Source organism: Pyrgilauda ruficollis, unplaced genomic scaffold, assembly GCF_017590135.1.
Source record: "Pyrgilauda ruficollis isolate IOZ18807 unplaced genomic scaffold, ASM1759013v1 scaffold4, whole genome shotgun sequence".
Classification (NCBI taxonomy): Eukaryota; Metazoa; Chordata; class Aves; order Passeriformes; family Passeridae; genus Pyrgilauda; species Pyrgilauda ruficollis.
The window spans coordinates 1,543,974-1,570,946 of record NW_024525489.1 but is presented as its reverse complement, the minus strand read 5'-3'; the positions used below and the strand labels follow the sequence as shown (position 1 = coordinate 1,570,946).

General features: G+C 39.6%; 1 protein-coding gene across 13 annotated transcripts in view; it reads right to left on the bottom strand.

The window, feature by feature from the left end:
• ESRRG (estrogen related receptor gamma) overlaps nt 1–26,973 on the bottom strand; it is a 371,095-nt gene that overhangs the window by 153,291 nt on the left and 190,831 nt on the right. The window contains exon 1 of one of the 13 annotated variants that reach the window (XM_041476966.1): nt 4,479–4,604. The exons of 11 other annotated variants lie outside the window; for them this stretch is intronic. In XM_041476966.1, coding sequence (XP_041332900.1) covers nt 4,479–4,534 — 56 coding nt within the window. In that variant the 5' untranslated portion in view covers nt 4,535–4,604. Of the gene's footprint in view, nt 1–4; nt 27–4,478; nt 4,605–26,973 lie in introns of those variants that run through there. One more of the 13 variants, XM_041476977.1, reaches the window with a different exon arrangement.

Here is a 26,973-nt window from a genome sequence, read left to right as displayed (position 1 = left end):
TTACTGTGTATATGTCTGTGGCTAACACACGACAATAGATGTACATTGCCAAAACTGCATAAGGAATATGCTATACACCTGGAACACACACAGAGGCATGGATATAAACATGTTTGAACACAAAATTTGCTGTGCACAGGCAGAAGATTTCACACAAAATGAAAATATACAAAACAAAACCACATACATACACGCTGCTACAGATAGCACTGTGCACGTATGACTCCCTAAGTCGAGCCTAAAAGACGATACACGAAATGTAAAAGAACGTGTAATAAGTGGAGTGTCAAGCTGCAGCGACTGTTGGTGTCATCCCTGCACTATCAAACATACATATGAGTATGATTGGAGACAGAGAGGCTAAATATTTCACTGTCAGAGCATGTCGAGAAATGCAATTCATTTCTCTCTCATGTGCTTTAGGACAATGACAATTTAATACAAGGCCAGTGGATGTAAAAGAGATAAAAACTGAACAAACTGGCCCAGCATAATCAGAGATTTCCTCTAGAGAGCTTGGTAGCGTGAGGCTCATATGCACTTGTAACAGATCAACATTTTATTGTTTCTTCCTTCCATGAATTTGCTGTGAAAAAGAATTCATAGCAAAGCTTATCTTACAGACAGAGGATACTTCAGGCTTCAATAGGAACACGAATTTCTTTCATATTTTTCCTACTTTTCCTATATGTTTTACTTACTCTAAGCAAAAAAGTAATTATTTTATATACTTCCTTGAAAGGTTAAATAAGCATTTTTTTCATTCCTACTTATACTTCCAGAGCGGTGCAAGCAACCTCCCTGCAGGCCCAGGGTCAGTCCTTTAAAAACAGTTCTGTAAAATGAATAATCTTGTATCATGAATATATCATATTTTTATACCATAATTTTTCTATCGTAACTTTGTAACATACAGAAATAGCAGCATAGCATGTGGACTGACATATCTGTGAGAATAGACATATCATACTTTTTAGCTACTCTAAGCAAAGTGGGCTTCAAGTATTGTTAAATATTATCATAGACAAGTTACCGTCTCTATTTGATGAATAGCACCATGTATTTGAAATTAATTGCAAAAGTAGGGTTGGCTAATGAGGTGGCCCTTATCTTTTCTCAGCAGTGCAAGCACAAGTATTTTTCTGCTGGCTCAATATTTTTTAAATGCCCAAAGTGCTATTAACTAAGTTGAAATCTGATTAAAATATGAACGTTAAAATATTCACAACAGCTAATGCAGCTACACAAAAAAAAAATGCTAAGAAAATTCTTATCTCTTTTTTTATCATTAAGCATGTGTTTTGAAAAATAATAATTAAATAAATTGTTCCCTACAGATTCTCACAGTTGTTTTGCTTCCCATTAGCATCTTTGAAAACCGCTTGTTAAGAAAATAGTTATTCTTTATTATGGAACTATGGGGATGATGCCCTTCTACCTGCCTCAGTTTAAAAAGAAATTTGTAGGAAATGTTAAAGCTTAAGGTCCGTCAGAAAAAGGACAGTGATTCTTAGGAAAAAACAGGCGGAAAAAGTATGGAAAAAATGATCTGCCATTCGAGAGAATTAATGGATATCCACAAGGGCTTTGCTAATAACATGGGTTAATTACCGCTGCAACGCACCAGGATCAGTAAATGAAAGAGCACAACCATAAACACATTAAAATGAGCACCCATCACTAAAAGAGGGGTAAGCCCCAGTAAAGGAAAATCTGCCAGCCAGACATTTCAGCACAAACCCTTTATACTTCCTGTAGGATTCAAAAACTTGCCAGCAGTGCAGCAGAAGCAAAAAATCAAAGCCCTACGACCGGAAACAGTGAAGGAAGAAGGGACCAAGGCCTGCCTGCTGCCCAAGGGGAGAGCCCTGGGAGAGCCCAGGCAGGGGCTGTGCGCCACCCCACACACTGGGTACCCACCGGAACACCAGCCTGGGGCTTTATTTTTCAGGAACGACTGTAACAAGCTATCTAATAAGACAAATGGGCGAGGTTAAAGACCTTCAGAGTCTGGAGAAACCGTGGAGCGGAATCAAGTGCTGCTTCCCACTTCACAAAGAAGCGTTCTTCAGTCTGCCCTTTTCCTGCCTTTACGAATGAAAGACACTTCTAAAGAAATTCTTCAGCAATTTGAGGCTATGCCAAAATATTTTAAAGAGTGAAACTGACATAAACTCTTTTGTGCTTACCACACAATCACCTAGTGCACATGCAAACACACAAATATATGTACATGTGAGTAAAACACACATTCGTGTTCATCCATACACAAACACAACCCGGCCAGACTCACAGGGTGATTCCACAGACCATTGCAACATGAGAATGGTTAGAAAAATATAAAATATGTACACCAACCATCACTGCACTGAAGTACTCACATGCTGTGACACCTACGTCCACTTTTTAAATGTTACAGCCATTCTACACAACCTTTATTTCTTGTCATCAGAGTACTGCATCGGTTCTGTTGTAAAATGAAAATCTATGCATGGGAACAGGTGAATTTGTTTCACATATAAACATTATTGCACACTTTTAAATGGAGAAACGGAGAAAGCAGCAATATGTTCAAATGAATGAAACACAGTGAGCCACAAAACACAGCACACAGAAGCCTTCTGGAGTTACAAATCTCCTCAATTTTCTATGTTTGGCATTCAGAGACCGTGTTTAAATTTACTAAACTACTTCTGTTTTCTCCCTTCCCTAACCCCCTGCTTTTTTTGAGTGTTTCAATTGCCTTTCCTTCTCTCAACAGCTGTGACAACTGTTAAAACAGTCGGTAAAATTAATTCCGCTATATAATCCTTTAGTCAATGTTACATTTTAATCAAAGGTTGAAGGAGACTTCCCGTTATGAATGCAGTGATTTATTTAAAATTATTAAACTGACACATGTCAAAATGAGCAAATATATTTATTGCATCTGTTAGCTTATTAACTATTAGTAATTATTAGTGCTATTGTTATTGCTGAAAGAGCAAAAAACTAATACTGCAGCTGGCTTTAAGTTTTGCATTCTTTAACAAGCTCTGCCTCAAAAGGCATACCTAGTGATGGTTACGCAGATATCTGTGCACTCCCAAAATGTTCGGACAATTTGTAGCTTGAATCCTCGCTACTCTCATCCATAAGAACTACAGAAACTCCTTCATCTGTTTGTATGTCCTTATGCATGTGCATATGTGTGTTACAGTATGTAGTTGAATCCCAGTTATTATGGATATTAATAACATGTAAAACTGGTGTTTATTAAATGAGATGGAGAAGCAGATATGTTTCTGAATGTTAGTTCTTTTTCTGTGTCCACTCAATCCCACATGCCTCCAGCCCTGCACTCAGACAATATATTAAGAATGTTTTGAGATGACTTTTAATTGAGTCAGAGGAAGAAAAAAATTAGTTTGAATTTTGCACCAGAGCCAAAAAGACATGTGCCCCGATTTCATTTAAATGCATCTACTCTAAGACGCTTATCTAAACTAATCATTCAAATTAGCTGTAAGAAGGTAAATTCAAGAAAGCTCCTTTGGGGGGGGGGGGGGGGGTTGAAAAACCCACAGGGGGGAAAAAAACCCACAACCATAAAATACTCATCATCTTTTTATGTATTTTACGAAAAATGTGTCACTGTTAGGAAAAGCTGTGAAAACTGCATTCTTACATTACGAAGCTATCTTACACTATATACATACAGCTATGACCTATAAGCTGAGAGGGCACCCTACCTCCGTTTATTTTCTTTTCTTTACCCCAAAACACTACAGTGGGTTTTCCCCACATCCCCTTCCCAAACTGTATTCCTGCGAGCCAGGCTATTTGTTACTTCCCATCTTATTTCCCTAACATGCGATCACGGCAATTCACTTTTCATGCCTGGCTTAATTACCACCAGCCACGCACTGTGCAGGCAGTAAGGACAGCTAGTGGGCATCTACCTATAGTACACTGTCACCTCCTGTGCAGCCTCTCCGCGGCCGCGGCTGGGGCGATGCTGGCTGCCGGCCGGGGCTTCTCCTCGGCGCTCCCGTCTGTCATTCCCGGCCTAACAACGGGGCACAGCGACGTAAGTGGCTCGACAAGAAGAAAAATGAACCGGTGGCAGCTCCCGTGATATACTAATATTTAATCCCGGCTGCAGGCTGAACTCAAGTTCAGGAGCCGCTCCTCAGCCCCAGACCGCCCGGTTCTGTTTGGGCGCCACGCTTTCCGCCGGAGTCACTCCGCCAGGTAGCTGAGAAGTGCCAGCCAAGAACTGCGGCTCCTCAGAAAGTGTGTTCGGCTGCCTTTTGTAGGGAGCAGCAGGAGCGGGGAGGGACACGCCGTGCGGCGCGGACCCCGCCAAGTGCCCCACGCCGCCTCCCCGGCCGCCGACGCCGCGGGTCCGGAGCGGCGCCAGCGGCGTCTTAGGCGCCTGTCATGTTTTGGGGCAGGCGGCGTGCGGCGGTGGGGTGGGGGCGGGGAGCGGTACCTACTCTTCCTCGTAGTGCAGGGAGAGCGGCTCCGGCAGGCAAAGTTCTACCGAATCCATGTGCGCCCGGCGACCATCCTCCGTGCACCCCCGCGGTGAAAGCAAAGTTTCCGTGGCCGAGCGCCGCGCACTTGGCACGGGCGCGCTCCGGGCGCGGCGGCGGCGGCGGCGGCGGGCGGGGACCAAAAGCTCGCCCGCGCGCCTAATCAAGGACTTAAAGCCCCGCGCGGAGCTCATGAATATGCAGCAGGGCTGTACATATGCATCCCCCCGGCCCGGGGGGACGGCCGATTGGTGGGGCCGCGGCCAATCAGGCGCCAAGGGCGCCGGGGCGGCCCGGCGCGCGGGGCGCGCGGCAGGTAGAGGGTGGGGACGGGGGAGCGGCCTGAGGCGGCGGCGGCCGGGGCAGAGCCCGCGGACGTGCCCGCGCCGCCGGACCGACCGGCGGGAGCGGCCCGCTCCGCTTCCTGCCTTGCCTTGCCTTCCCTTCCCGCCCGGCCCCAACTTCGGCAGGTACCTTGGCAGGCTCCCGGTTAAGGACTGCGCGCAAAGGTAGAGGATGAAGTTTGCGCCGCCGCCGCTGCCGGTCGTGGCGTTTGGCTGTGGCGGCAGCCGGGCTCGGCTCCCGGCGCGCTCTCCTGAACGCCGCTTCCCTAACCTTTGGAACTGCTCGGCGCCGGGGAAAAACAAATAATTATAACGCCAAGCGCGGCCTGCCGAAGCCTCTGGGTAACTCAACTTTTCATTGTTGTGCGAGTTGCTTTTGGGGGGAAAGGGGGAGCGGGCTGGAATTTGACTATGTATATATGATATTATACATAAAAACATATTAAAATTACACAATTATCTAATATAGAGATATATAATTTCCTATTTAAAACTCAAGTTTCCTTTCTACTTAGTTAAAAAAACAAAACAAAACAAAAAAAAAAAAAAAAAAAAAAAAAAAACCTTTCCTAACAAAACGAGCACAAATCCAGTCCTTAACATAATGGGTGCAACTGGGAGCAAATACAGGAACGCGTGTTCCTATACAGCATGGGGGCGTGTGTTTATTTATATACATATAAAGCATATGCTCCTATACGAGTATTTGTATGTTTAGATGTGTATATTTAGAAATGAGAAAGAAAAGATCCAGAACTGATCTATTTCATCTGTTAGTGTGCAGGGATTAGAGTGGACCAACTGAGCCTGCCTCATTTTAATGAGATAAGGGCTGCACTGGAGTAACTCTGCAGTAGTAAATCTGGGAGGGTGCCTAGACCTCTACAGTGTTTGGGGGTTAGGGTTTTTTGTAAAGTAAGTTCTGCTGAACTAAAAGGGCAATAAACACATATCCATTTAGGCATGCCTGCATAAACATCACCAAGCCCGGTTCCAGCAAAACACTGCTTACAGCCAGCTCAGAGTTGTTCTCGGGCGTATGAAAGATTCCTAATTAAACTTCTCCAACACAAAGAATGTACTCAATTAGGGACATTAGAGGCACTGTTTGCCCTGGAACACATACAATATCCTGTTTTGAAAGTATCAGTAATAAATATGGGATGATTTTTTTTTTCTCAAAAGCTACCACCTTTACTTAATATTAGAACTAAGGCACCATACATATTTTCCAGGTTCAAAGCATTTCTGTCCCTACCAGTGAAAACAGATGCAGGCTGTTTCTGTCCAGAAAAAAGCCAAACTGATACTTGGAAAGACAATAATTTCTTAGAATGCAGGTCAACTCTTTAAAAATCTTTTGTGACTGGAGCCCTAACATGATGCAAATGGCAGTCTTTTAGATCAAAACAAATCAGTGCGAACCCTCAGAATGCAGTAATACTATTCACAGAAATGCCCTCTCCAGATCTGTCTCACAGCATTTTACCAAAAAATATACAGCAACAGAACCAAATTCCAACATATACAGGAATATGACATGCTTGTGTATGTTTACAGCAAAGAGATTCCAGCGTTCTGAATTTAACCTTATGTGAAGACTGGGCCTGCTTCCTACAAACCTGGTATAAATACTTGCAGCTTTAGGAATCAGAACTCACACAGCGAAACTACAGCTCAGACTACTGTATAAAAGCAGGTAGCAAAAGCTTAATTACCAGTAGCATTATGCTGTCTATATTGTTAAATGTGAACTCTGTAATTAAGATGTAAATTTGCTTGTGAGCAGTGAATTAAAAAGCTCTGAAATGTAGAGCAAAATTTAAGTACTCTGTAGAAACATCAGGGACAAAAAAAAAAAAATCAGTTTTTACCAAATTTTAAAACAGGAGGCATTAAATCATGTTACTCTGTTAGAACATCCTCTTTAAGTAACAATTTGATAAATGTAGATTTTGGAATCAAATCAGAACTTGAATAGGATGTCTTTATGTATAGTTATCTGTATGACTATATAAACTCAAAATACATGATATACATGTGCACATGGGCAAAACATGCAAATACAAATATATTGTTTGTACTATCTCTGTGTATAGATTTATAAGTATATAAGAGTATGTCTGTTTATAGATTTATACCCAAAATGTCTATTTTTCAGTTTTTTGATTCCAAAATGCTTTCAAATCTTTGCGTGTATATGTCTTTTTCTTATATAAATATCAGCCATAAATTACTCCCTGTACATGCATGATTTGATATGGTCACTTTTCTGTATTACATTCATTGGAAAACACCCTCCTGAAAATCTGACAGCTAATCCATTTTGAAACTCACCGAAGCACAGGTTAGCTTCATTCCTACTTTTGTTCATTATCTCCTAAGATTTTATATTCAGGGGCTGAAACACGATGGTCTCTCCTGTCACGGTCTGTCTTCCTCTAAGCCCTCGTTTTCACATTCCCCAAGTTTCCACTACCTTGTGAGCTTGTTGTCCCTCACCCTCCTCTACACCCCCAAAAAATGCATCTTTCCTCCCTCCCTGTGAGCCGTCACTAGTTTTCTATCAAGCATCTTTCATCCGAGCAAGCAGCTCTCTGCCCTGCCAGTGCTGCCTCTTGGAGAACCAGAAATACTGTGCTGTACTTTGCATGTTGATAAACAAAGCAGTTGGCTTCTTCCCCCAGGGACTGAAAGTGTCACCTCCACCAGACTGGGGCCTGGAATTCCAACTACATTCTTGAACTTGGGTTTCACTGTTACAGATCAGTTTGGGGAAAGTGGAAGAAAAAAGATAAGAAAGAGATTACTGCAGCAAATAAACTGGGGATAACTGTAGCTTCATTTTAAGCTCTTCTGTAGAAATAAATAAAAGCAGTAGCTGGAAAGGGCGGGGGGGGCAGCACCAGTTTACTGAATTTTGTCAGGGAATACACAATAAGAACATGCATGCAAACACACATCTGCAATAACTTCTTCAAATGTACAGTGCAAAATCTTACCACAAGGAGTCTATACTAAACAGTGGTAACGGAATCAAGAGAGGGGAAGGAAAAAAATCATCAGGGGTGCCTGTACCAGTCAATGGGCATTGCCGAGCAGCACCTACATTTCCATGTCTCTCTGTGCATCTAATTTTTCCTGTGTGCCAAACAGTACATCTTTAAGCATCTTCACATCTAAATACTACAGACATTTCAAGGCATCAGAAGAGCCAGATTCTTAAAGCATAACCACCTCAAGGCAACTGAAGTGAGGTTCAGTGGCACTTCACAGAGACCTCACAGCGCATTGTGTCAAATGTGTATTTACCAAAAGGAGCAAGAAGCTCAGGCCAGCAGGGAAGCTGCAAGAATATGAAAGTCTGGTAGCTGCCAAGGATTTATTTGGGAATAAGCATACTTTAGATAAAGATTTGCAATACCATGGAGGCTTATTCAAAGTCCAGCTGGAAAATACTATATTGTTAAGAGTTTGAAATAAATACTGAAGTGTCATCAAATATGTGATCTTCTTTTATTCACAATCACTAATTAAAGAAACACAACTCAGATGTGATCTCACTCAATGCTACAGTGAGATTAACATTAGAACAGTATTGACACTGTCTACTCCCCGTTTGTGCTTCTCATTGGAAGGCACTCGGTGCACCCCTGGTTATGCTGCTAGTGAATTAAAAAAAACTAATGCTTCAGAAGTTCCAAATTCTGCTCACCTGTTTGTATATAGTTGGACAAGTACTATCAAGTTATTACTTGAAAGCCATCTGCTTCTTCAGTCTGTATTTAGCATTAATTACTCTTTGTTTTGATCTTAGGGGGAAAAGCTCACGCAACACAATCTCTGATGCTCCTTAGAACTCTTCCACAGTGTGTTCACAAATACATGGAGCAAGGCTTTTAGCTTTAGCTGCTACATTCAATCCCAGCATATAAAAAATGTCTCTGTGAAATAACAGCAATTGCCTTACCATGTTACTGAACTACATTCAATTTATCTGGTCTCAAATAAATACTCCATATTTTCTCCTTGCTTTATTTTCAAGGGCATGGGTATGGCTATTTAAATGACTGCTTTCACTGGTACAGAATATAATCTGTTCACACTGCTATAAATAATTATTCTCTTGATGAAACACCTTTTCCAAAGCCTCTCACAAAAAGAAAGAAAGGGAAAAGAAAAAAAGAGAGAGAAAGAAAAAGAAAAAAATAACAACAGAAGGGAGCTGCATGCACATTGCCTGTTACCCAACAAAAAAAAAAAGTCTCCTCCCTAAAGATAATTCAGGCACACACTTCAATATGGATATCTCACTACTACCCCAAGCTCTTTTTTTAGTGTAAGTTTCTTCAGAGAAACTGAAGTACATTACTGTCTCAGACAGCCAAGGATAAGATGACTGAGGGAATTCAGTTGCTCTGTTTAATTAATACAGGATTATTTCACTTTCATTTTGTGAAGCTAATAATATGACTGGTGGAATGTCAGTAAAAATTAAATCATAAACTAGTGCAGTACCAAAGGGAAAACTTACTTTAGTTATGGAGTATTCCCAGCAGAAATCTTGAAAATCTTATTCATATTTACACTGATAAAATACCACATGTACTTCATGGGATACTGCAAGCTTTCTGCAATCCTTGTGGCATGTTTTTACAGAGCAAGAGTTAACATTTTGAGATTATACATTAATAAATGAGTTGCAGTTGTATTGTTTCTTGAATGTTAAGCACCACATACTAAACGCAGGAACACGTTCAAGGTCAATGCCCTATTTTAGACCTTTTCAGCAGCTGTGATATTATGATAATCACACTTAAAATATTCCTACAGAAAGAGTAAATTAGCCCCTTTCACTAGAAGGATTATTATGATAAACAACAAATCTGAAAGAGAAATTCAGATTTCTCCTTTTGTTTGTTGTTTTCTGTTTTGTTTTGCTGGTTTTGTTTTTGTTTTCTTTTTTTCCCATCAATGCAATAAATTGCTGTCTTTTACTGTGATGGCTTTTCTATTCAGGAATTAAAAAAAATAAAATAGCAAACCTAAAACCGCAACACTTTATTCTGCACTTATATTACCTTTTGGTGGTGTTTTTTTTTGGAGGCCTCACCTATGAAAAAGTGCCTTCCTTAAAATGCATTTATGCTTTCTATTAGAATCAAAACATACCAGTTGACATACATCCCATTCTATCACCTATACTCCAGTGAAATGTAATATCCCACTAAACCAGAAGTGAAAGAAGAAAACTTAGCATCAGCAGCTATTCCTGAGCAAGATAGGGGTTTAGCTCCATCTAATTGAGGGATGAGACATGTCCCTCAATGGGTCTCTCCCCACTCCCCCACCTGCCCTTCTACCTAACTGCAAGCTCAAAACGCTAAAAATAGAAGAAGAAGATGGAGCGTAAATATTTCCCCGGTGAAAACACCAATAATCATTACTGTGAGCTGACATGAATTGCTTGTTACACTGCCCTAGGATATCATGGCTTGAAGCAAGAGCGCAGACATGCACAGAACCACCAACCACCCTCAAAGGTTTTGCGCCGTCTATTTGTGCACGTCCATGTCGCAGAGGCTCCTACGACATCTGACGTGGAGCCGGGACACCTGCTGTACAGAACGCATCCTCCAGCCTGCCTGCCCCCATCCCCCGACAGTCCCAGCCCATCTTCCATCACTCTTCTGCCTTTTTCTCCCCCTGCTCCCCCTCCACTCCCTTCGCTCTGGCATTTTTATTATTAATGTTATTGCTATTATTACTGTCCAAGCATAAGCTGATCCACAGGGGAGCCTGTGTAATTTAACCCCTCAAGCACTAAATTCCTTCACATGTGCCAAAGACACAGGTTTGTTGTTGCCTCCAGCAATATCCCAGGAAGACGAGTGATGGCGGTGTCATATCATCACACAGCGACTTAATCTATTGCGACACACAGGGAACGGGTAACTGAAGAGATTTACAGAACATGCTCTCTGCCTGAATACAAAATGTTATCCCCTTTACCAACAAACTCCAGTGACAAGAAACAAAGTGAAACAAATTTTGCCCTCTCATTGTTTCCATGACTGCTTTATCCAATCCTACCCCCCCATTACTTGTCCCACTGTACATCTTCTAGCTATACAACACTTTTTTTCAACATTTTTGTTCTCCATCCTTTGTTCGTCATGTGTTCTCTGATTAACAAACAGCTAGATCATGTTGAACTGCCAAGTAACAGAAGCCTTGGAAAACTTTTATCCATACACTAGACGACTGGAACTATCACTTACATCAGGGTTATCTCTACATGCTGTCTTTATGTTCTGACATGTAATGCATGCTTTTTAAAACAATGGATTAAAAGGGTTGCTCTTTTTAAAGGTGCAAGGAATGCTAAACTAAGCTCACATTAGCTACAATAAACACCAACCTCAGGAAAGCATCTATTTTAAGTACTGAAAATCACAAACTCCCGTCAGTTTGTCAAGTAGGGACTTTCTACATGATTGTCCTGTTATCCATAACTATTAAGGAACAATTCAATATAATAAAGCAGCCTATAAATGTTCTCGCCAATATCGAGGTGAGATTCTCTCTCTTCTAAAATTTCACTGACCTAGGAAGCAAGAATTTGGCACAGAATTAATACTAGAGACAAATGAGACTAGTGAAACGTCCTTAGCTTAGGATAACCTGATTGTGCTGGTGAAAAGAGCTTTCACCATGGAAAATTAACAGTTCTGAAACCACTGGTAACAAAGGCTGAGTTCAGAGGCTCAAGAGTAAACAAATTCTTGCTCCCCATAAAGTAATAGCTACTCTTATCTCTAGACACCCAGATCTAAAATAGGTAGAGGCTTCCATGAAGGCCTCTGAACCCTGTCCCTGTAGTAACAGAACTCTGATTTTTGTTTCGGTATATGTGCCTTTTTAAAAGCTTGTATCAGCTGACTGACTGAGCACTCAAAAATGTACACTTTGTTTAGAAGCATATTTAGGCTCCAGGTTACATGATTTCTTGAACACATACTTGTGGGCACAGGAAGAGATTAAGAACTCCTTGTACTTCTCCCAACCATTAAGATGAAGAGACTTAAAAGACAGATTATCATGGATATACAGCTTCCAGATGGTAACTGTGTGGTTCCAGGAGTTGGAAAGAAAAGTGAAATTCATCACCAATTGCTTTTTTCCCAGGCCCTTCAGCTCCAGCCCCCTGAAAGCCCAAGGCCTGATGTAAGCATCACTAAGATGCTGTTGCCCACTGCTATATTCCTTGCCCCTTAGTGGTGGGTAGGAGGTTTAGAATGCCCACCAACAAGATGCCAGTGCACACCAACACAAGTGCAGCAATCCTGCTATCTCCAGTACACTTGTATGCTAACATTTAAGGGAACATTAACGTCATTAATACAATACAGAAGAGTCACACTTTTAACAAAAATACCTGTGCTACATTTCATTAATACAATGAAAACCTTTTTTTCTAGCTCTATTAGTATGTATGTTCAAATGACAGCATATAATCATAATGACATCCTTCTGCAGCTGAAGCCTTCTATTATCAACTCTGTTTCTGTCCTATAGCAGCTTCACTTCTATTGACCAGACAGTTAGTCCTGTTCAATTATTCAATCTCAAATCAATAGATTTTAGCTCCATGTATAATAGTTAAGGTGTAAACACTATGTACGTGCTCTTTCAACTTAATTAATTTACTTGCAAATTTGAATTTATAGCTTATTTTTTAAGAAACATGCAAACTTCAGTTTTCATATTAGGCTGCTTATTCCTCCCACCAGTTCCACCCCTGTTTCAGGTGTTACATTTCCAGAAATCAAGTTTAACTTGCCTACAACATAAATGTCTGTCTTTCACAGATAAAAAAAGGAAAAGTAAGAATGATAATTATTTGATTCTGATTATGCTGAATAAAGCAATAAAATAGCAGTATGACTTTTAAGCAGATCCAGTCAATATTTCATTGCTGAAGCAGTCACTCAAGGTGTGAATTGATCCAGAAAATACAGCCTTTAGACTTACTGCACTTCTGATACTTGTATCACAAACAATTTGGTTCAATTACTGCAGGTATGTGTCTGTGTGTGTGCCTATACCTAGACAAACCACAAGGAAATGTGTTATATTACAGGCTCTTGGTTACCTGTGTATCTTCACGCACAAAAAAGAGGTGGCAAGAAAATAAGCTGAACCAAGACATGCATACAGAAGGGAGTGTCTCCATCTTTCATTCTAGTTAGAAAGCACTTTATTAATTTTGTTCCTCCAAGCTTACGGAGCTTCCAGTTGACAGTCTGATTTTACATTCTTTTCTCAAGCAAATGCATGTTGACTTGAGCAGCACACACGCCCCACTCAATACTTTAGCGCTACAGAACAGATTCCTGATTACCTACAATGCTTTAACATTGCATAACAGATTCCTGATTACCGAATTCCTGAAAGTACATCCATTTTTGTGCATCTAGAAAACAGATCTAACACTAGTGCCATAATGCACTATCTTTACCTACCAGGTAACCCAGAATAATATGGTTACAATTTATCTGAGCCTGAGTTCAAACAATACTACCCAATGAAATACTGATATCCTGGGGAACACCCTTGCTGTTACCTGCCTTGAACCCTTCCAGGACTATGTCCAAAGCAGCTGCAGTTTATAAGCTGGAGGATAATGCCAGGGAGCTGTTACAGCAAGAAAATCTAAAGCAATTTCTGCATACAATCATTACAATGTGACTGTTAAGAGACAGATAAGAATTTCTCTATTATTGTCAAGGAAGCAATGGGCTTAAAAATTTGGAAAGGCTTTAAAACATAAAATATCAAAAGGAAAAGTTGCAACTCAGTCTTCCTACTGACCCATTTACTCCAACTTCAGATTATCTCCTCCCAAGGTATTAGCATAAACTTCTCCAGTGCTATTAAAGGCTGCATCTGCATTCTTTAGCACTGTTTGCATTTAGTACACATATTTTCAGAATGCTAACAGTCTTTTATTCAGTAATGAATTTGGCAGAAAAACAAAAATAGGCTCTCTTTTAATATTATTTTTCTAAATAAATTCTCTAAACCTGATTGAGTTAGATCCTCGAATCATGCTTTGGAAGATGCAACTTGGAGTTTTTGAATAAAGTGAAGCACTTAGCAAATCAGACTTTTATTCTTCATCCATTGAGAAGCCTCAGATTTAAGATGAAAGAGCTGGGCTGCCTTTCTCTCTCCTTATCCTGCAAGGTTCCTTCATTCTCCCTGTTTTCCCAGTAGATTTACTTGTGAATCTGGTGACAGCCCCATTTGAAGTCCTGAGGTCTGACTCCTGACCTCAGTTATGTTAGCCCTTCCCTGCAGAAGAACTACCCCTTGGATCACTGACTTGCTATTATTCTATGGTTAATAGACCTGAGCTGTGCAATATTTTTTTATCTGGCTACAGTCCTATCTCTAAATTCTCTATTTTGAATGAATACCGATTTTGTGACACGAAGTCTGCTATATAATGAAACGCAAACAATGAAAAGGCTAAATCAGTTTACAAAAAATCTATTCGTCAAACAGTGTGGAGATGCTCCCAATTTAGTCTGGGCAGTGCATGCAGTTCTTGATAAGGGAGTTAAAACCGAGCCGTTCCACTGCATAAAAATAAAAGCATCTGCAAGGGAGAGGCATTTTCTTTAGGAGACTCTTCCCTAGAACCTATAGGTAATTATTAAAAAAAAAAAAAAAAAAAACAAAACAAAAACAAAAAAGCACCCCCCCCCCCCCATACCCCTTGGATTCTGCAGGAATTTTCCAACAGCCAGGAGCACTGTTAGAGGAGGTAACAGCAAACGCCTCCCCAGCGCAGTCCCCTTATGTCACATTTGCATTTCTATTCAGCTACATTGCCTGACAATGAAGCAAATGGGCCTGGCCTTATCTGTACAATTCCGGACAACAGAGATTTTCTAAGCCATACAAAGGAACGAGCTTAACATTCAGCACTCAACACCTCCTGGCGTCCCCCCCCATCCCCCGGCCCTGGGGGATGGCGGTCACACAAACACCTGGCCACGCCACAGCCTGACACCCTCGCACGGCAAGCCGAAAAGGAGCCGGGTATGAGAATAACAATAAATTACAAGAAAAAGCGATCGAGACTTTGAAGGAGCTCGCCAGCCTCAAGGAAGAAAACAGTCCGAACCCTCTAGATTTTCAGGCTTTGTTTGGAGCGTAAAGGAGTGTCTCTGGAATGTAAAAGTAGATAATATCTAGTCAACCATTTGTGACTCCCGCCATCCCTTTTAGGCTGGTATTTAATACAGCAGATGAAACCTATAGAGCCTTTTATCATGGAAATTTCATATCACCTCGGTTTTCATTAGAAAACCTTTAGAAGCTAGGCTGGTTAACTCATGCCATTTCATTGCACTACGAGGACATTTCCGGCTAATTCCTTCAAAATTAATATCATCTGATTTAAAAGTTAGAAATGACACGAAAAAAACCTGCACAAGGCTGAAACCTCCAGATCAAACTTGTGTTATGACAGGACTTAAGCCAGCTATAATACAGGCTAGGGCTTTAAACAGCAAGGAAAAATTACAGTTACACGGTTCTGTAGACACTTTGGCTTTAGTCTGGCTTTACGTTTTATATATATATATATATGCATATGCGCACTTACACATTGTATCTGTCTTCTTGTCCCTCTCTTGCTCTCAAATAGGTAGGTAACAAAATAGGCCTCAATCTCAAGTACAAGAAACTTCATAGTGAAGGGGGTTATTCACACGTTGTGTGTATTTGTATACACAGAAATAATCTGGAGTAGCAAGCATGGAGAGGGAAGTGGTAGAGTGTCCCTCTTTTTGCCCAAATAGTATATCCTAAAGCAGAATATGCTTTTACATAGCACACTGAATTTTAAACTGCTGCCTTATACTTTAATTGTCCTGAATTTCCAGGTAAGTTTATTCTTTGCTGTTGAACAAATGCTGAATTTCTCCCTCGAGGTGGTTGCAATGAGTAGTGATTCTCTACTTTTTTCTCACTCACACAGTTTTGAAGATTTACAGGCATGAATATCATCACATTAACACAAAATGATATTACTATTGCCAAAAAACAAGGCAGTTAAGCACAGAGACAGTGAGGAAGGCAGAGCACTTACTCGGATTCAAAGGAAACCCAAAGCTCCTTAAAGCAGCCCATTGTTTTAAATTTTACTAATATTGATGCACCAGAAGCTTCTGTGGTTGTTGTCTTTGCATGAGCTGGAGCAAGAGGCTGGAGTGCATTCTGCCTCTTCAAGTGCTCATAAGGGAACAGCCAACTTTTATTATCCTTAGCATCAAGAATGGCTTTATTGCCAAGAAGGCATTCCATTGTCCTAAAACACTGCAGATCCCTCAAACTCTGTCAAGGTGACAGATCACTTTTACCTTCAACTGTGCAGGCATACGCCCAAACTTCATACAAAGCATGGGAATAGGGTGCAGTGCAGAGCAAAATTTAGTCCTTACACTTGCTGTGACAAAAATAAAACATAGGACAGAATTAAATAATTGCTACTAATATGTCAGTATTTTGAAACACTTTTCTAGACTGTAGCATCAGAGATACTATGAGCTATCACACGCTACTATATTGTTGGAACTACTTATTTTTGTCAATTTATTAAAATGACAATTAGTACAGATGGGAGCAAGAGGTGGTAGCTGAGTAAAGAAGAAAAGAAACCAAGTGAAATATTTTTCCACAGATTGGTCCAAGGTTTATTTTAATCTCAAATCAGATAATCCAAAAGGCTGGCTGTAACTATCCAAATGAAAATAAGCCCTTACTTCTATCCCTTCATTAACATGCAAGGATAGAAGTTGTAGCATTTACCTTGCTGAATGCATACACAGTTTATGCCTGTGTTTTGCATCTTGAAGATACCTGTCAGGATGGTTTCTACAAGCCTGTCCCTTCTGGAGTAGACTAAGCAACACAGCTGACCCAGAAGGATTAGATGAGAAATTCAACTAATTAATGAGCCCTGCAGGCAAAACATCATTTCTTCTGCTCTTTGGGGCTTTTACAAGGTCAGCTGGTTTGTTGGGGTTTTTTTCCCAGCATCAGGTCAGACTCACTCATCTGTCAATTTACACAAGATTTGTAAAATGATAGTGGCCACTATCAAGCCAAACAACATGGTACATTTTCTCTAATCCCTACAGTAAGGGGAAAACTGTTCTGGCCAATTCAGCTTTATTAAAATATGCTTCTCTAATGTTACTTTTCTCTTCCAGGGGCAATAGTTTAGAATTACAAACACAATATTTCCCATTTATAAAAATATTCTGTATCACCAGTTCAAATATTCTGGAAAACAGCTCAACTCCCCGCTCCTCCTCTGCCGTCTTTCTGATGATAGCTTTTCTGAGTGTTGCATGGCACAGTTTTCTTCCATCTGCCAGGGAAGTTTCCCAAAAAGTATACCAAGTTCAAGAAATGAGGAAATTGAATAGGAAACTCATCGAGATAGAATTCAGAAAAATTATCAGCTCACCTCATCTGTTTCTCTAGCAGTATGTGCACTGTTACCATCCAATGGCCTCTTTGGTAATAAACTTGTCCCACCTCCCATCTGCTCTTCTTGCTGGCCTCCTGCCACTTCAGCCTCAGTCCTTTCCTGTCTTCAAGATGTCATTCAACTTCACTTGCTCCCCTACCCATTTGTTTCCCTTTCCAAGTGAGATCAAGCATACATCTTTCTATGTCTCTCACTCCAGCCTTTAACTTCTGCTCCATCTTTTTAGTAAGTGTCTATATTTCTGCTCCATTTATCATAGTTGGCAGTATGCACTATGCAGGTGTCAAGGAAACCAAGAGAGAGTTCACTATTCATGATGCTGCCTTTTCAGCCTTATTGTGGCTTGCCATTGAATGTCAACTCCTTAACACTGAGCTGTATGTTGAGAAGAATATGTATCAGTTAAAGACAAATTACTTGAAGCCAATACAAAAGCACGTGAAGAAACAAGGCTGCTTTAGACGTTTTCAGCCTGATCTCTTTAAGATTTTTATTTGCTTATTACTTGATTTTTAATGTCATCTCTACAGGGTTTTTTTCCTTATTGGCTAAAAAGAAACGTACAAGACATTGCATGGGGCCAGACATAACATGTGGGCAGACCTCTGTAAACGTAAATACTTGGCTTAATAATGTCATATAATAATGCTTGATTTCAGTAAATGCTTTCTTTTCACATCAATACAGACTTGTGTTTCACTAAATGTAATCCAACTCAGAAAGAGAGACATCTTGGGCCCAGCAGAAAAGAAGTCAGAGGTAAATGAGAAATACCTAGCTGGCTTTCTGCAAAGACTAAGAGCAAAACTCCACCCACCTTCTCTGCTGCCTTGAGCAGTGAGGAGGCACAGCCTTGCCCCTGAGGCTGAGCCCAAGAGGATGGGTTCACCTGCTACCAGCCAAGAACCACTGCTTTTAAGGATAACACTCAACTCCACCACAAACATACAAGCATCATAAGAATCTAACTCAGCAAGGAGAGAGTTAATTTGATGAGAAATAATGAATTACACATAGGACAATGGTTTTCAGGTAAGACAGTTCTTCAGACAAATGCAGCTGAGAGACATCATGAAACAAAGGGGAAGAATTAACCATTGAGGTAACTCATATATGATGCAGCTTGCATTATTTTGCATAAAGTGCAAACAAAAGTTTCCACACAAGGATTTTTTAACTCAAGATACACAGTTCATCATGACTACAGTCCGATTTAAACTCTTTTTCTTCTACAGTGGAAATGCACACATCCAACATGGGCACAATTCACCGCTTTCTATTCTGTGTGACAAAGAACAGAGGACAGACACTCCTCATAATCATTTATTTCCAAACACTTCTGTCCAGGTCACCTTCCTGGTTTTACCCATCATGAGTATGACAGCAACAATAAAAGTAGAATTTTTCTTACAGTAAAATAAAGTGTCCAGTTTGTGGCCCAGCTAAGCATCTTCTAATGCAAAGCTTCTAATTTCCATCCTTACCGATACTTTGTGTTCTTTAAAACAAACCTGCAAAATGTGACTGGCAGAGCCACATCTGACAACTTTTCACATCTTTTTTCACATAATTTCTGTGAAAGTGACAAGAACTATTGATATAAATACAGATATAAAACAAAAACTAAGGACCTAACATAAACATTTAGTTTAATGCCTTGCAAAATTTCTCAGGGGGCTAAAGATTCATATTTCTTCAATACTGTAAATATTAAATTTCAAACTGAAATTCAAATCTGAACATTTACCAAGTCATTTGCTGGATTTTCCCTCCTTTGCTAGAAGGCAGTAAAACATATTCTAGTTCACTGATCAACTATGTCCCTTTGTATTCACAGACCACTACACAATGTCCTTACTTAAAGAAAATGGTAAAATAACCAATTGCTTTAAGTATTGTAACCTATTTCCTGTCACTGTTACACCACCTGAGAAAAAATCCATACCTCCAGAAGAAGGTCAGCAGGAGTGGGTCAAGGTTATGGCTGAAAAGACACTGAAAGTGCAGGACAGCTCCACACTGGGAAGGGGTAACACAGCTCTGTGGGCAACACACATGGCATATTACGAGTAATGGCAGATTACAATGATATAATGAAGGGATGCCTCTCGTACCCTGAAAGACAAGGACGGCATAAAACAAGAACTGATCCAATTATCTCCACTCTTATTTTAGTCCTCATCCTTCAGTCAACTATCTCAAGCATGGGAAGCACCCTCTTAAATCAGTGCTACGTTCACTGCATTTATCCCTTTACAGGGACACTCATTTTATTCTGGTCCACTCGGAGTCTGGCACGACTGAGAAGAACAAATTAATGGGAGCATAAAAGTCTAGCAGGCTCTGTCTGTAAGGAGTGACCACGTATTTTTCTTGTCACATTCCCTCCCCTCTACCCAAGTGCCACAAACCAGCCTCTGTGCCAACAAATCTATTTAGTACCCCGTGCCACCGTGTGCAGAGGGGCAAATCCACACCCTATTGACCACCACTCCATAGCTGTTTGCCTTGTCTCTCTGGTTCGACAAGTCTGTGCTGATGGCACCTGTTAAAGCTGCTTCAACTAAGCTGTTCTGCATTTGTCTGGCTGGATTTGGACTTCCCGGATCCCTGACTGAATACAAAGTGATTTGAAAAAACGGTGTTTGGCAACAAGCACAGTGGGGAGTACACTGCGTGTTGGTATACAAAAGCACAATGTGTTCTTCATAGCATCACTGAGGGAGCATGCTGCTCGAATCTCTCTGCTGTCGAGATCAAAATGGTCTCCTTTGTTGTCAGCTGTTTAATAGCAGCTGTTTAATGTAATTCCAAATGATCTGCTTGAATGAAGTTGTCATTCTTGCAGTTCACTTTAATGTAGTAAAAAAAAAAAAAAAAAAAAAAGAAAACACACCACAGCTTGGCCACATTATTTTTCTATTGTTCTTATGAAAAGTTGCACTCTCTCGTGTTTCTGCTAGCCTATAAAAATAATGAAGGTCCAATTTCTTGAAATAAAACATAATTTTGAGGGAAAAACAGGCAATATTTATTTCAAAACATTTTCAGACACTTGAGAACGGCTTGATTAAAAATACCTTTGCTACTAAAAAAATACACACAGAAAGTGAACTTGTCAGCAAATATATGAGCAAAAAGAATATCTATTTTTATAGATTTCTATAGACATTCTCCCCTAGTGGGGATTATAATTTATTTTATTGCATTTCATAAAGCAGAAAAAGTTGTAGCAGAATGTTGATAGAGCAAAAAAAACATATACACTCTTCTCGATGAAGCAGTTTAGCTGAAGAAAGCATGGCTTCACATCAAGGAAGTATGCCTTTATATTGTGCGTGGGTTTTGTTAAAATCTGTTTGATACCAAGAACGATAATAAGGATCATCATCTGTAAAAATATTTGCAGTTCTCTGATGAACAATAGAGGGCACTAATGTTTCTAATCTGGCAAACGCATCACGCGCCAGACAGACAAAATAGCCGTGGCACTTGTAGCACACAAACCACATCATCTATGCTAAATACGTAGATAGTAGAGAGAGGATTTGTGTCTCTCAGAAAAGTTCTTTTTGTCCTTTAAACTTCCTTTCTTTTTTTTTTTTTTTGCCTGCAGAAAGTAGGATGTGATAATAACGCGCTAATACTTGCAGCCTTTCAAAGCGTTATTTTCTTTTGTTCATTGAACAAAGCAGATGCAACTTTTCCTGGTATAAATCCTTCTCCTGTGTACCTTCTCACCACATTCTTCTCTGTTTACCTATAGCTGTGTACAGTATTTCAAGGTAAACCCATTCCACTGATAAATGCGGAAGCTGGAGGGTGCTTAATGTGTGTTACCTGCATTCCCAGCAATCTAATGCAGAAATATTGGCTACTGACATCAGTAACTGGGAGCTCCTGGGGCACCACCTGAAAGCTCTGAGTTAGAAGGGTTTATCAGGCAATTTTACACACTGAAGTATTTTAAGCAGTTTCACTTAGCTCTGGAAAGATGCAGCTGCTGAAAGTGGTACTTTCAATAAAAGATACAGAACAAGTATATTAGAATGGTTCTGCACCTTAAACTACCTTTTCTCAACAAGAACTAAGAACACCCATTTAGAAAATAATTCAGCCTTTTGCCCCAGAATAAATCTCAAGAAGACAAAACCTTTGTTAGTAGTACTAGTAGCTGAACACTGTCTACCTTTTTTTAAATGCTTACCAGTGTCTCACATTGCTACTCAAAGAAACAGATTTATTTCTCAGCCTTGGAGATTGATACTTTGGCAAGAGAGACTTAAATGTCAACTAACAGATTGTTGCTAATATTGTGAAAATTGATAAATGCACTGTGATTAGTTCAGAGTAACTCATATGGAGAAATGTAAGAAATAGTAATATTCTGATGCAGTAATTTCAGCACTTATTGTTAATGAAAAATGAAATAAGTTTACACTGCAGACAGCAAAGTCTTAATGAATTACATGGCTTCATTGCTGACTCCAATTTTAGAAGAGGTGGATTGGCTTTTCAAAGCTACCAAGATCTCTAGGAGATCTTCAGATATTAGCATCTTGTCCAAGTCAAATGAGACACCTTTAAGACTGTGTTAATAGCTAGGCTGAAATCTGAAAGCTGGACTCAAGTTACTTTCACCACAAAGGCAAGACATCCATAATTAGGGAAAATAACTCAAATTTCTGTCCCAAGTCAGCCTGAAATGTAATGAGTTGCCACCTTCCAATGTGGAACATTTAACGACTTTTTGGCCACAGACCTGAATAGTCAATGCAAGTACTAGATGTTCTTTATTTGACTATACTGTAAAGGTCAACAGCTATTCAAGCAACCCTCCTTGGAATTTTCTGACGTCAAAAGATTATTCCCTAACTTCAAAGGGGTTTGTGTCGTTTGGTTTGTTTTTTCTTCGTTTTTTCTTTTTAAATATGACCTTAACACAAGCATTCTGCTTTTTTTATCTTCATTTTTTTGTGCCAATGAAGAGACTGGCCTTTGCATATTTCTCCATTTATTTCAGGCATAAGAGGCAACAGGTAAAATACAAGCCTGGCTATAAGGGATTATCATTCCAATTCAGCATATTATATTAAGTGCTATCATACTGATGACACTCAATTGTATCTTACTGACTGCCTTGAGAGAAAAGTAACAGCCAGACACAAAGAGGATCTGTGATGCTGCCCAACACAAAAGAGAACATTTTCTGGTGCTGGAGACAGGCTAATTCTTGCTTATTTCTATGCTAAAAATGTAAACAAGAGACAGAGCTATGAACCCTAAGACATTTTGTATACAACAAACCTGCAGTAGGCCAAAAGTCATAAAAATACACAGACAGATAATACATATGTAGAGTACCTGAAAAAGGAGAAATGTTGAAAAGTAGGATAAAGACAAGAACCTTTAATGAACTCTATTTTAAGGAACCATTTTGAACAACTCACTGCCATTTTACCAGAGAAGTTCTATACAAATGTTAAACTCAGACCAAAAGAAATTACATCAATATTCAAGTTACTATCACTTGTCTGTTTTCATTGACCAGCCTCCAGTAGCTCAGCAATGAGCACTGAGCACTGAATGAGCACATCCTACCATCACCTTCGGTGTCGCACTTGGCTGTCTCGCAGTCATTGCTCAGAGTCTTTACTTAGGGCAGAAACTATTCTGCTTTAGCATTCCTCTTTCCCCCAAGTCATAAGTATTCTTTAAAGGAAAGTTTATTGCAAATCTGCTCATCCCAAAACCATAGATTCAAATATTTTGAAGGACATGTGGTATAACTTGTCTCTGCCACTTGATCCCACACCTATGTTTTCCCCAAGGTGTTGTCCACTGTATCAAAATACTTATTGTCCTGTCTTCTCAGTAACAGTATCAACATTATTTACCTGTTGATCTTCACATCAGACAATAGTGCATGCACCTCGATACAGGTATGAGAATTTACTTGTTCTTAGTCCACAGGTTTTATTTGATGGATGCTTATGACTACACTGGGCCAAATGTTATTGCTAGTTACATCACCAACTTTGGACTTGAAAGATTTGCTTCAATAGAGTCAGAATGGACTCATACCAGCACAAAACTAATCTAGAGACAGATGAAATAAGAAAATACCTTTATCAAACAACAATTACAGAAAGGTAATTTTTATTATTTTCCCTTTATTATTGACCTGCCAGGAACACTAACCAACATGGCTTGAAGATGCATTAGGAAATACCTAACTGCAGTTATATGCACAACTATTTAGGCACTAGCAACTTCCAGAAAACATCCAAAGTCCTAGAAAACATTAATATATCACCCACATAATGATTTTACAGGACCTTTAAGTCATCTTTGTGGAATGAATTCATACACTTAATCTAGTACAAAGCCAGAACAAACATTTACCTATAAATATTTTTGTAGAAAATTCTACAGACGGTGTTTCTTGTATTTTCTTAGCAATCACCCTTCAAGTTTTTCTATAACTAATTATTTGATCTGTCTTGTTTGTTGTTGTTTTTTTTGTTTTTTTGGTTTTTTTTTTTAATAAAAGGAACTATGCTAATAGTCAATCTGAAATTTGCAAGAAACTAAATGCAAGATGACGGAAACAAAGCAAACTTGACAAAACTGCTCTAGTCTTAAAAACAGGTGAACACTGAACCTCACTTACACCTTAACAGTGTGAGGGGTGGTTATTCATTCAGAGATTACTTCTCACCAAGCATTTTTCCTCCAAAAGAGCCAAGAGTGTAGATGCTGGCATGGCAAAGGTGCACTGTGAGTGACAACAGCACCAGCGCTGGCTGCACTCTGTACTGGGCACTGAATTGGTGCCTTCCAGATTTGATGAGTCCCTGAAGCCATAGGTAGTTTTCAAAATAAGAGGCAAGTTAATCAGCAAATTCTGGCATATCCTTGGAGCCAGAAGTATTCTCCTACTTACCCTCCCAGTCCCTCATATCAATAATGCAGAATTATGATTTTTAAATTAATTATGTACTCCTGACACCTAAGCATAAACAGGGAAAAGTCACTCTAGCCTCCAAAATTTACAAGTATTCTTTCTTTTAAGCAGGAACCTATTTCCTAATGGGAGGACATGACTTTGAAACGGTTTGTCTTTTTTCCTTTCCATAAGCAATATACAGAAGTTCAATTATTCATAAGAAGGACTAGCCATGTAAATAAGGACTGGAAGTCTGAGCACCGTGTTGCCAAAACACATCTGAAACACAAAAGGCAGTTTTAGCCCATCCCTTGCTAGGAGGATGGGATCTCAGGAGCCCTGGGTGGGGAAGGCAGGGTTCATAAATCTGCATTTACACCATATAGGGAGACCACTTACAGCAGGTTGGAACACACATACAGTGTGAAGTTTTACAAGAGATTTACAACAGTCAGAGTCAATAATGCAAAAACACAACTAGAGAGAACCTGTCTATCAAATGGTAGTCTGAAAAACAAAGCATAACTCTCAAAAACCTTGTCTACATGATGCCTTGATTCCTCCAGAAGGCTGAAGTTTGCTGGGCCACTGCATTCAGGAGATTCACCAATTCTTGCAACATGTCCTCATAAGGAGCATCTCCTGCTCTTTAAAACAGCAATTCTACCCACTTCAATCAGAAAGAGAGAATGATTTGGCATTTTTGTTGGCTGGTTATTTATAAGAGATCTACTCTAGATTAGTCCTGCTTGAGTGGCATCATAAATGGCTCCATTCCCCAGCAGTAGTCTACTTCAGATGGGAACCTGACAACCTCTACTTAGCGTGTCTTTCATAGTACACAATGAAGTGTAAAAACTGCTGTGAAAAAACCTGTTTCAAAACAAACCACCTCGGTAATAAGCATTTAAAACCACTTTTTATTAATATATTTCTTTGTGTACAAAACAAAAGTTTAATGCTACAACAAGCCTTGGACAATGATTTTGTTTGTTTTGCTGTGTTGTGTTTTTTTTCCTTCCTCTAAATTAAGTACTGCAGCAGCTTTATAAGGTCCAAAATAAATTATTTTAAATAAAGCGTTAAAGCGAGGCTTATGAAAGAGTTGCTTTTTCCCCTCATCACAGCTTAATAACATGGGGTTTTCAACCAAAAAGCTTAATCAAAATCCAAAGTGGAAATCCTAAATTAGTAAATATTGAATTTAACCACTTTTATATCTCAGGTATTAGCAAATACCTTTGGTCTACAGAGATACAGCCCCTTCTAATCCTTATCTGAATTTGCAATTAAGACTTCAGAGCTACAGATATCTGTACACAGCTCTGTACACAGCTCTGCTCTCTTATTTTTAAATTATTGGACCCAAATCAAATCAGTCTTCAAATACATTGGAAAGCAAATGTCTTATGTCTAATTGAACTAATAGATAACGCTCTTTTTAATACTGTTAATGCTTAGTGTGGGCTTCACACTGACAGAAGCAAGGGGAGAGAGAGAATTAGAAAAAATCCACATAGAAAACCTTGTCATTATGTTAGTACCATGCAGTTCCTTGGTATAAAGATAGGGAAAAGCTAATATTTACAAATTATTTGTTTTGTTGTCATCAATCCCCTCCCCTCCAAAAATTAAAAAAAAAAAAAAAAAAGAAAATTTCTAAATGTGTTAGGAGCTAGATTCTTCTTCTCTTTCACTAATTGTCACCTCCAATAGGACATTGTAAGAGCCTGAAAATGAAGCACTTAAGAGTTTTCTTTTCCAGTCTCCTGTGGGCTTCTCTCAGTTTATCGCAAATGAACAATCGTGTTGGAAGGGGCACCGTCTGTTTAATGTCATTAGTGATTGTTTCATAAAACAAACAGCCGCTCCACCATTCTGCTGCAGTTAATCTTAAATCTAAACGTGGCGGCACTTGGGGAGAGTCTCAAACATGGTTTGTTCTAACCAATGCAGGGCTCTTAATCTATTGCAAGTCAGGGTGCTTATCTCTCTGCTCAGCTCAGAGCAGTGATTTCTTTGTCCAAATATCAAACCAAACCCAGTTAATATCATGCTTCCAGCCTTTTCCCAAAGATTTTTCCTCCTTAAATTGTGGTCAAAGCCTAAGGCATATTTATTTACTGCTTATACAATTTCATGCTTATTTTTCAATATTAGCAAAGTCAAACTATTTCCAAGTTAGTGCACAAGGGTATTTCAATGAGCTTAATCAGCCAGGTGAACTGATAATTTGAAGATTTGCCTAATTGTGCTAGAAAATCATTCATTCTGGATTAAGCCTATAGTGGCACATGTGTTTATAACAATTATGGGTTTTTATACAAAAGCTCAAGTCAAAGGAGTATTAATCACCTTAAACTTTCCTTAGTGTTTGTAGAAGCAAAGGTTGCCATCACTTCAAATTTATAGTAGCAGCAGCCAATAGAACCTGAATACACAAAAAGAACCAATAAACAATCCTAGTGCTGAAGAAAATTTCACAATAGTTTCTGCCAAATGCCTCTTCTATTCCTCCATGAAAAAAAAAAAAAAAAAATTACCCACATGCTTTCTAGTGCTACCACACCCTTATCTGATACTCGGGCATAT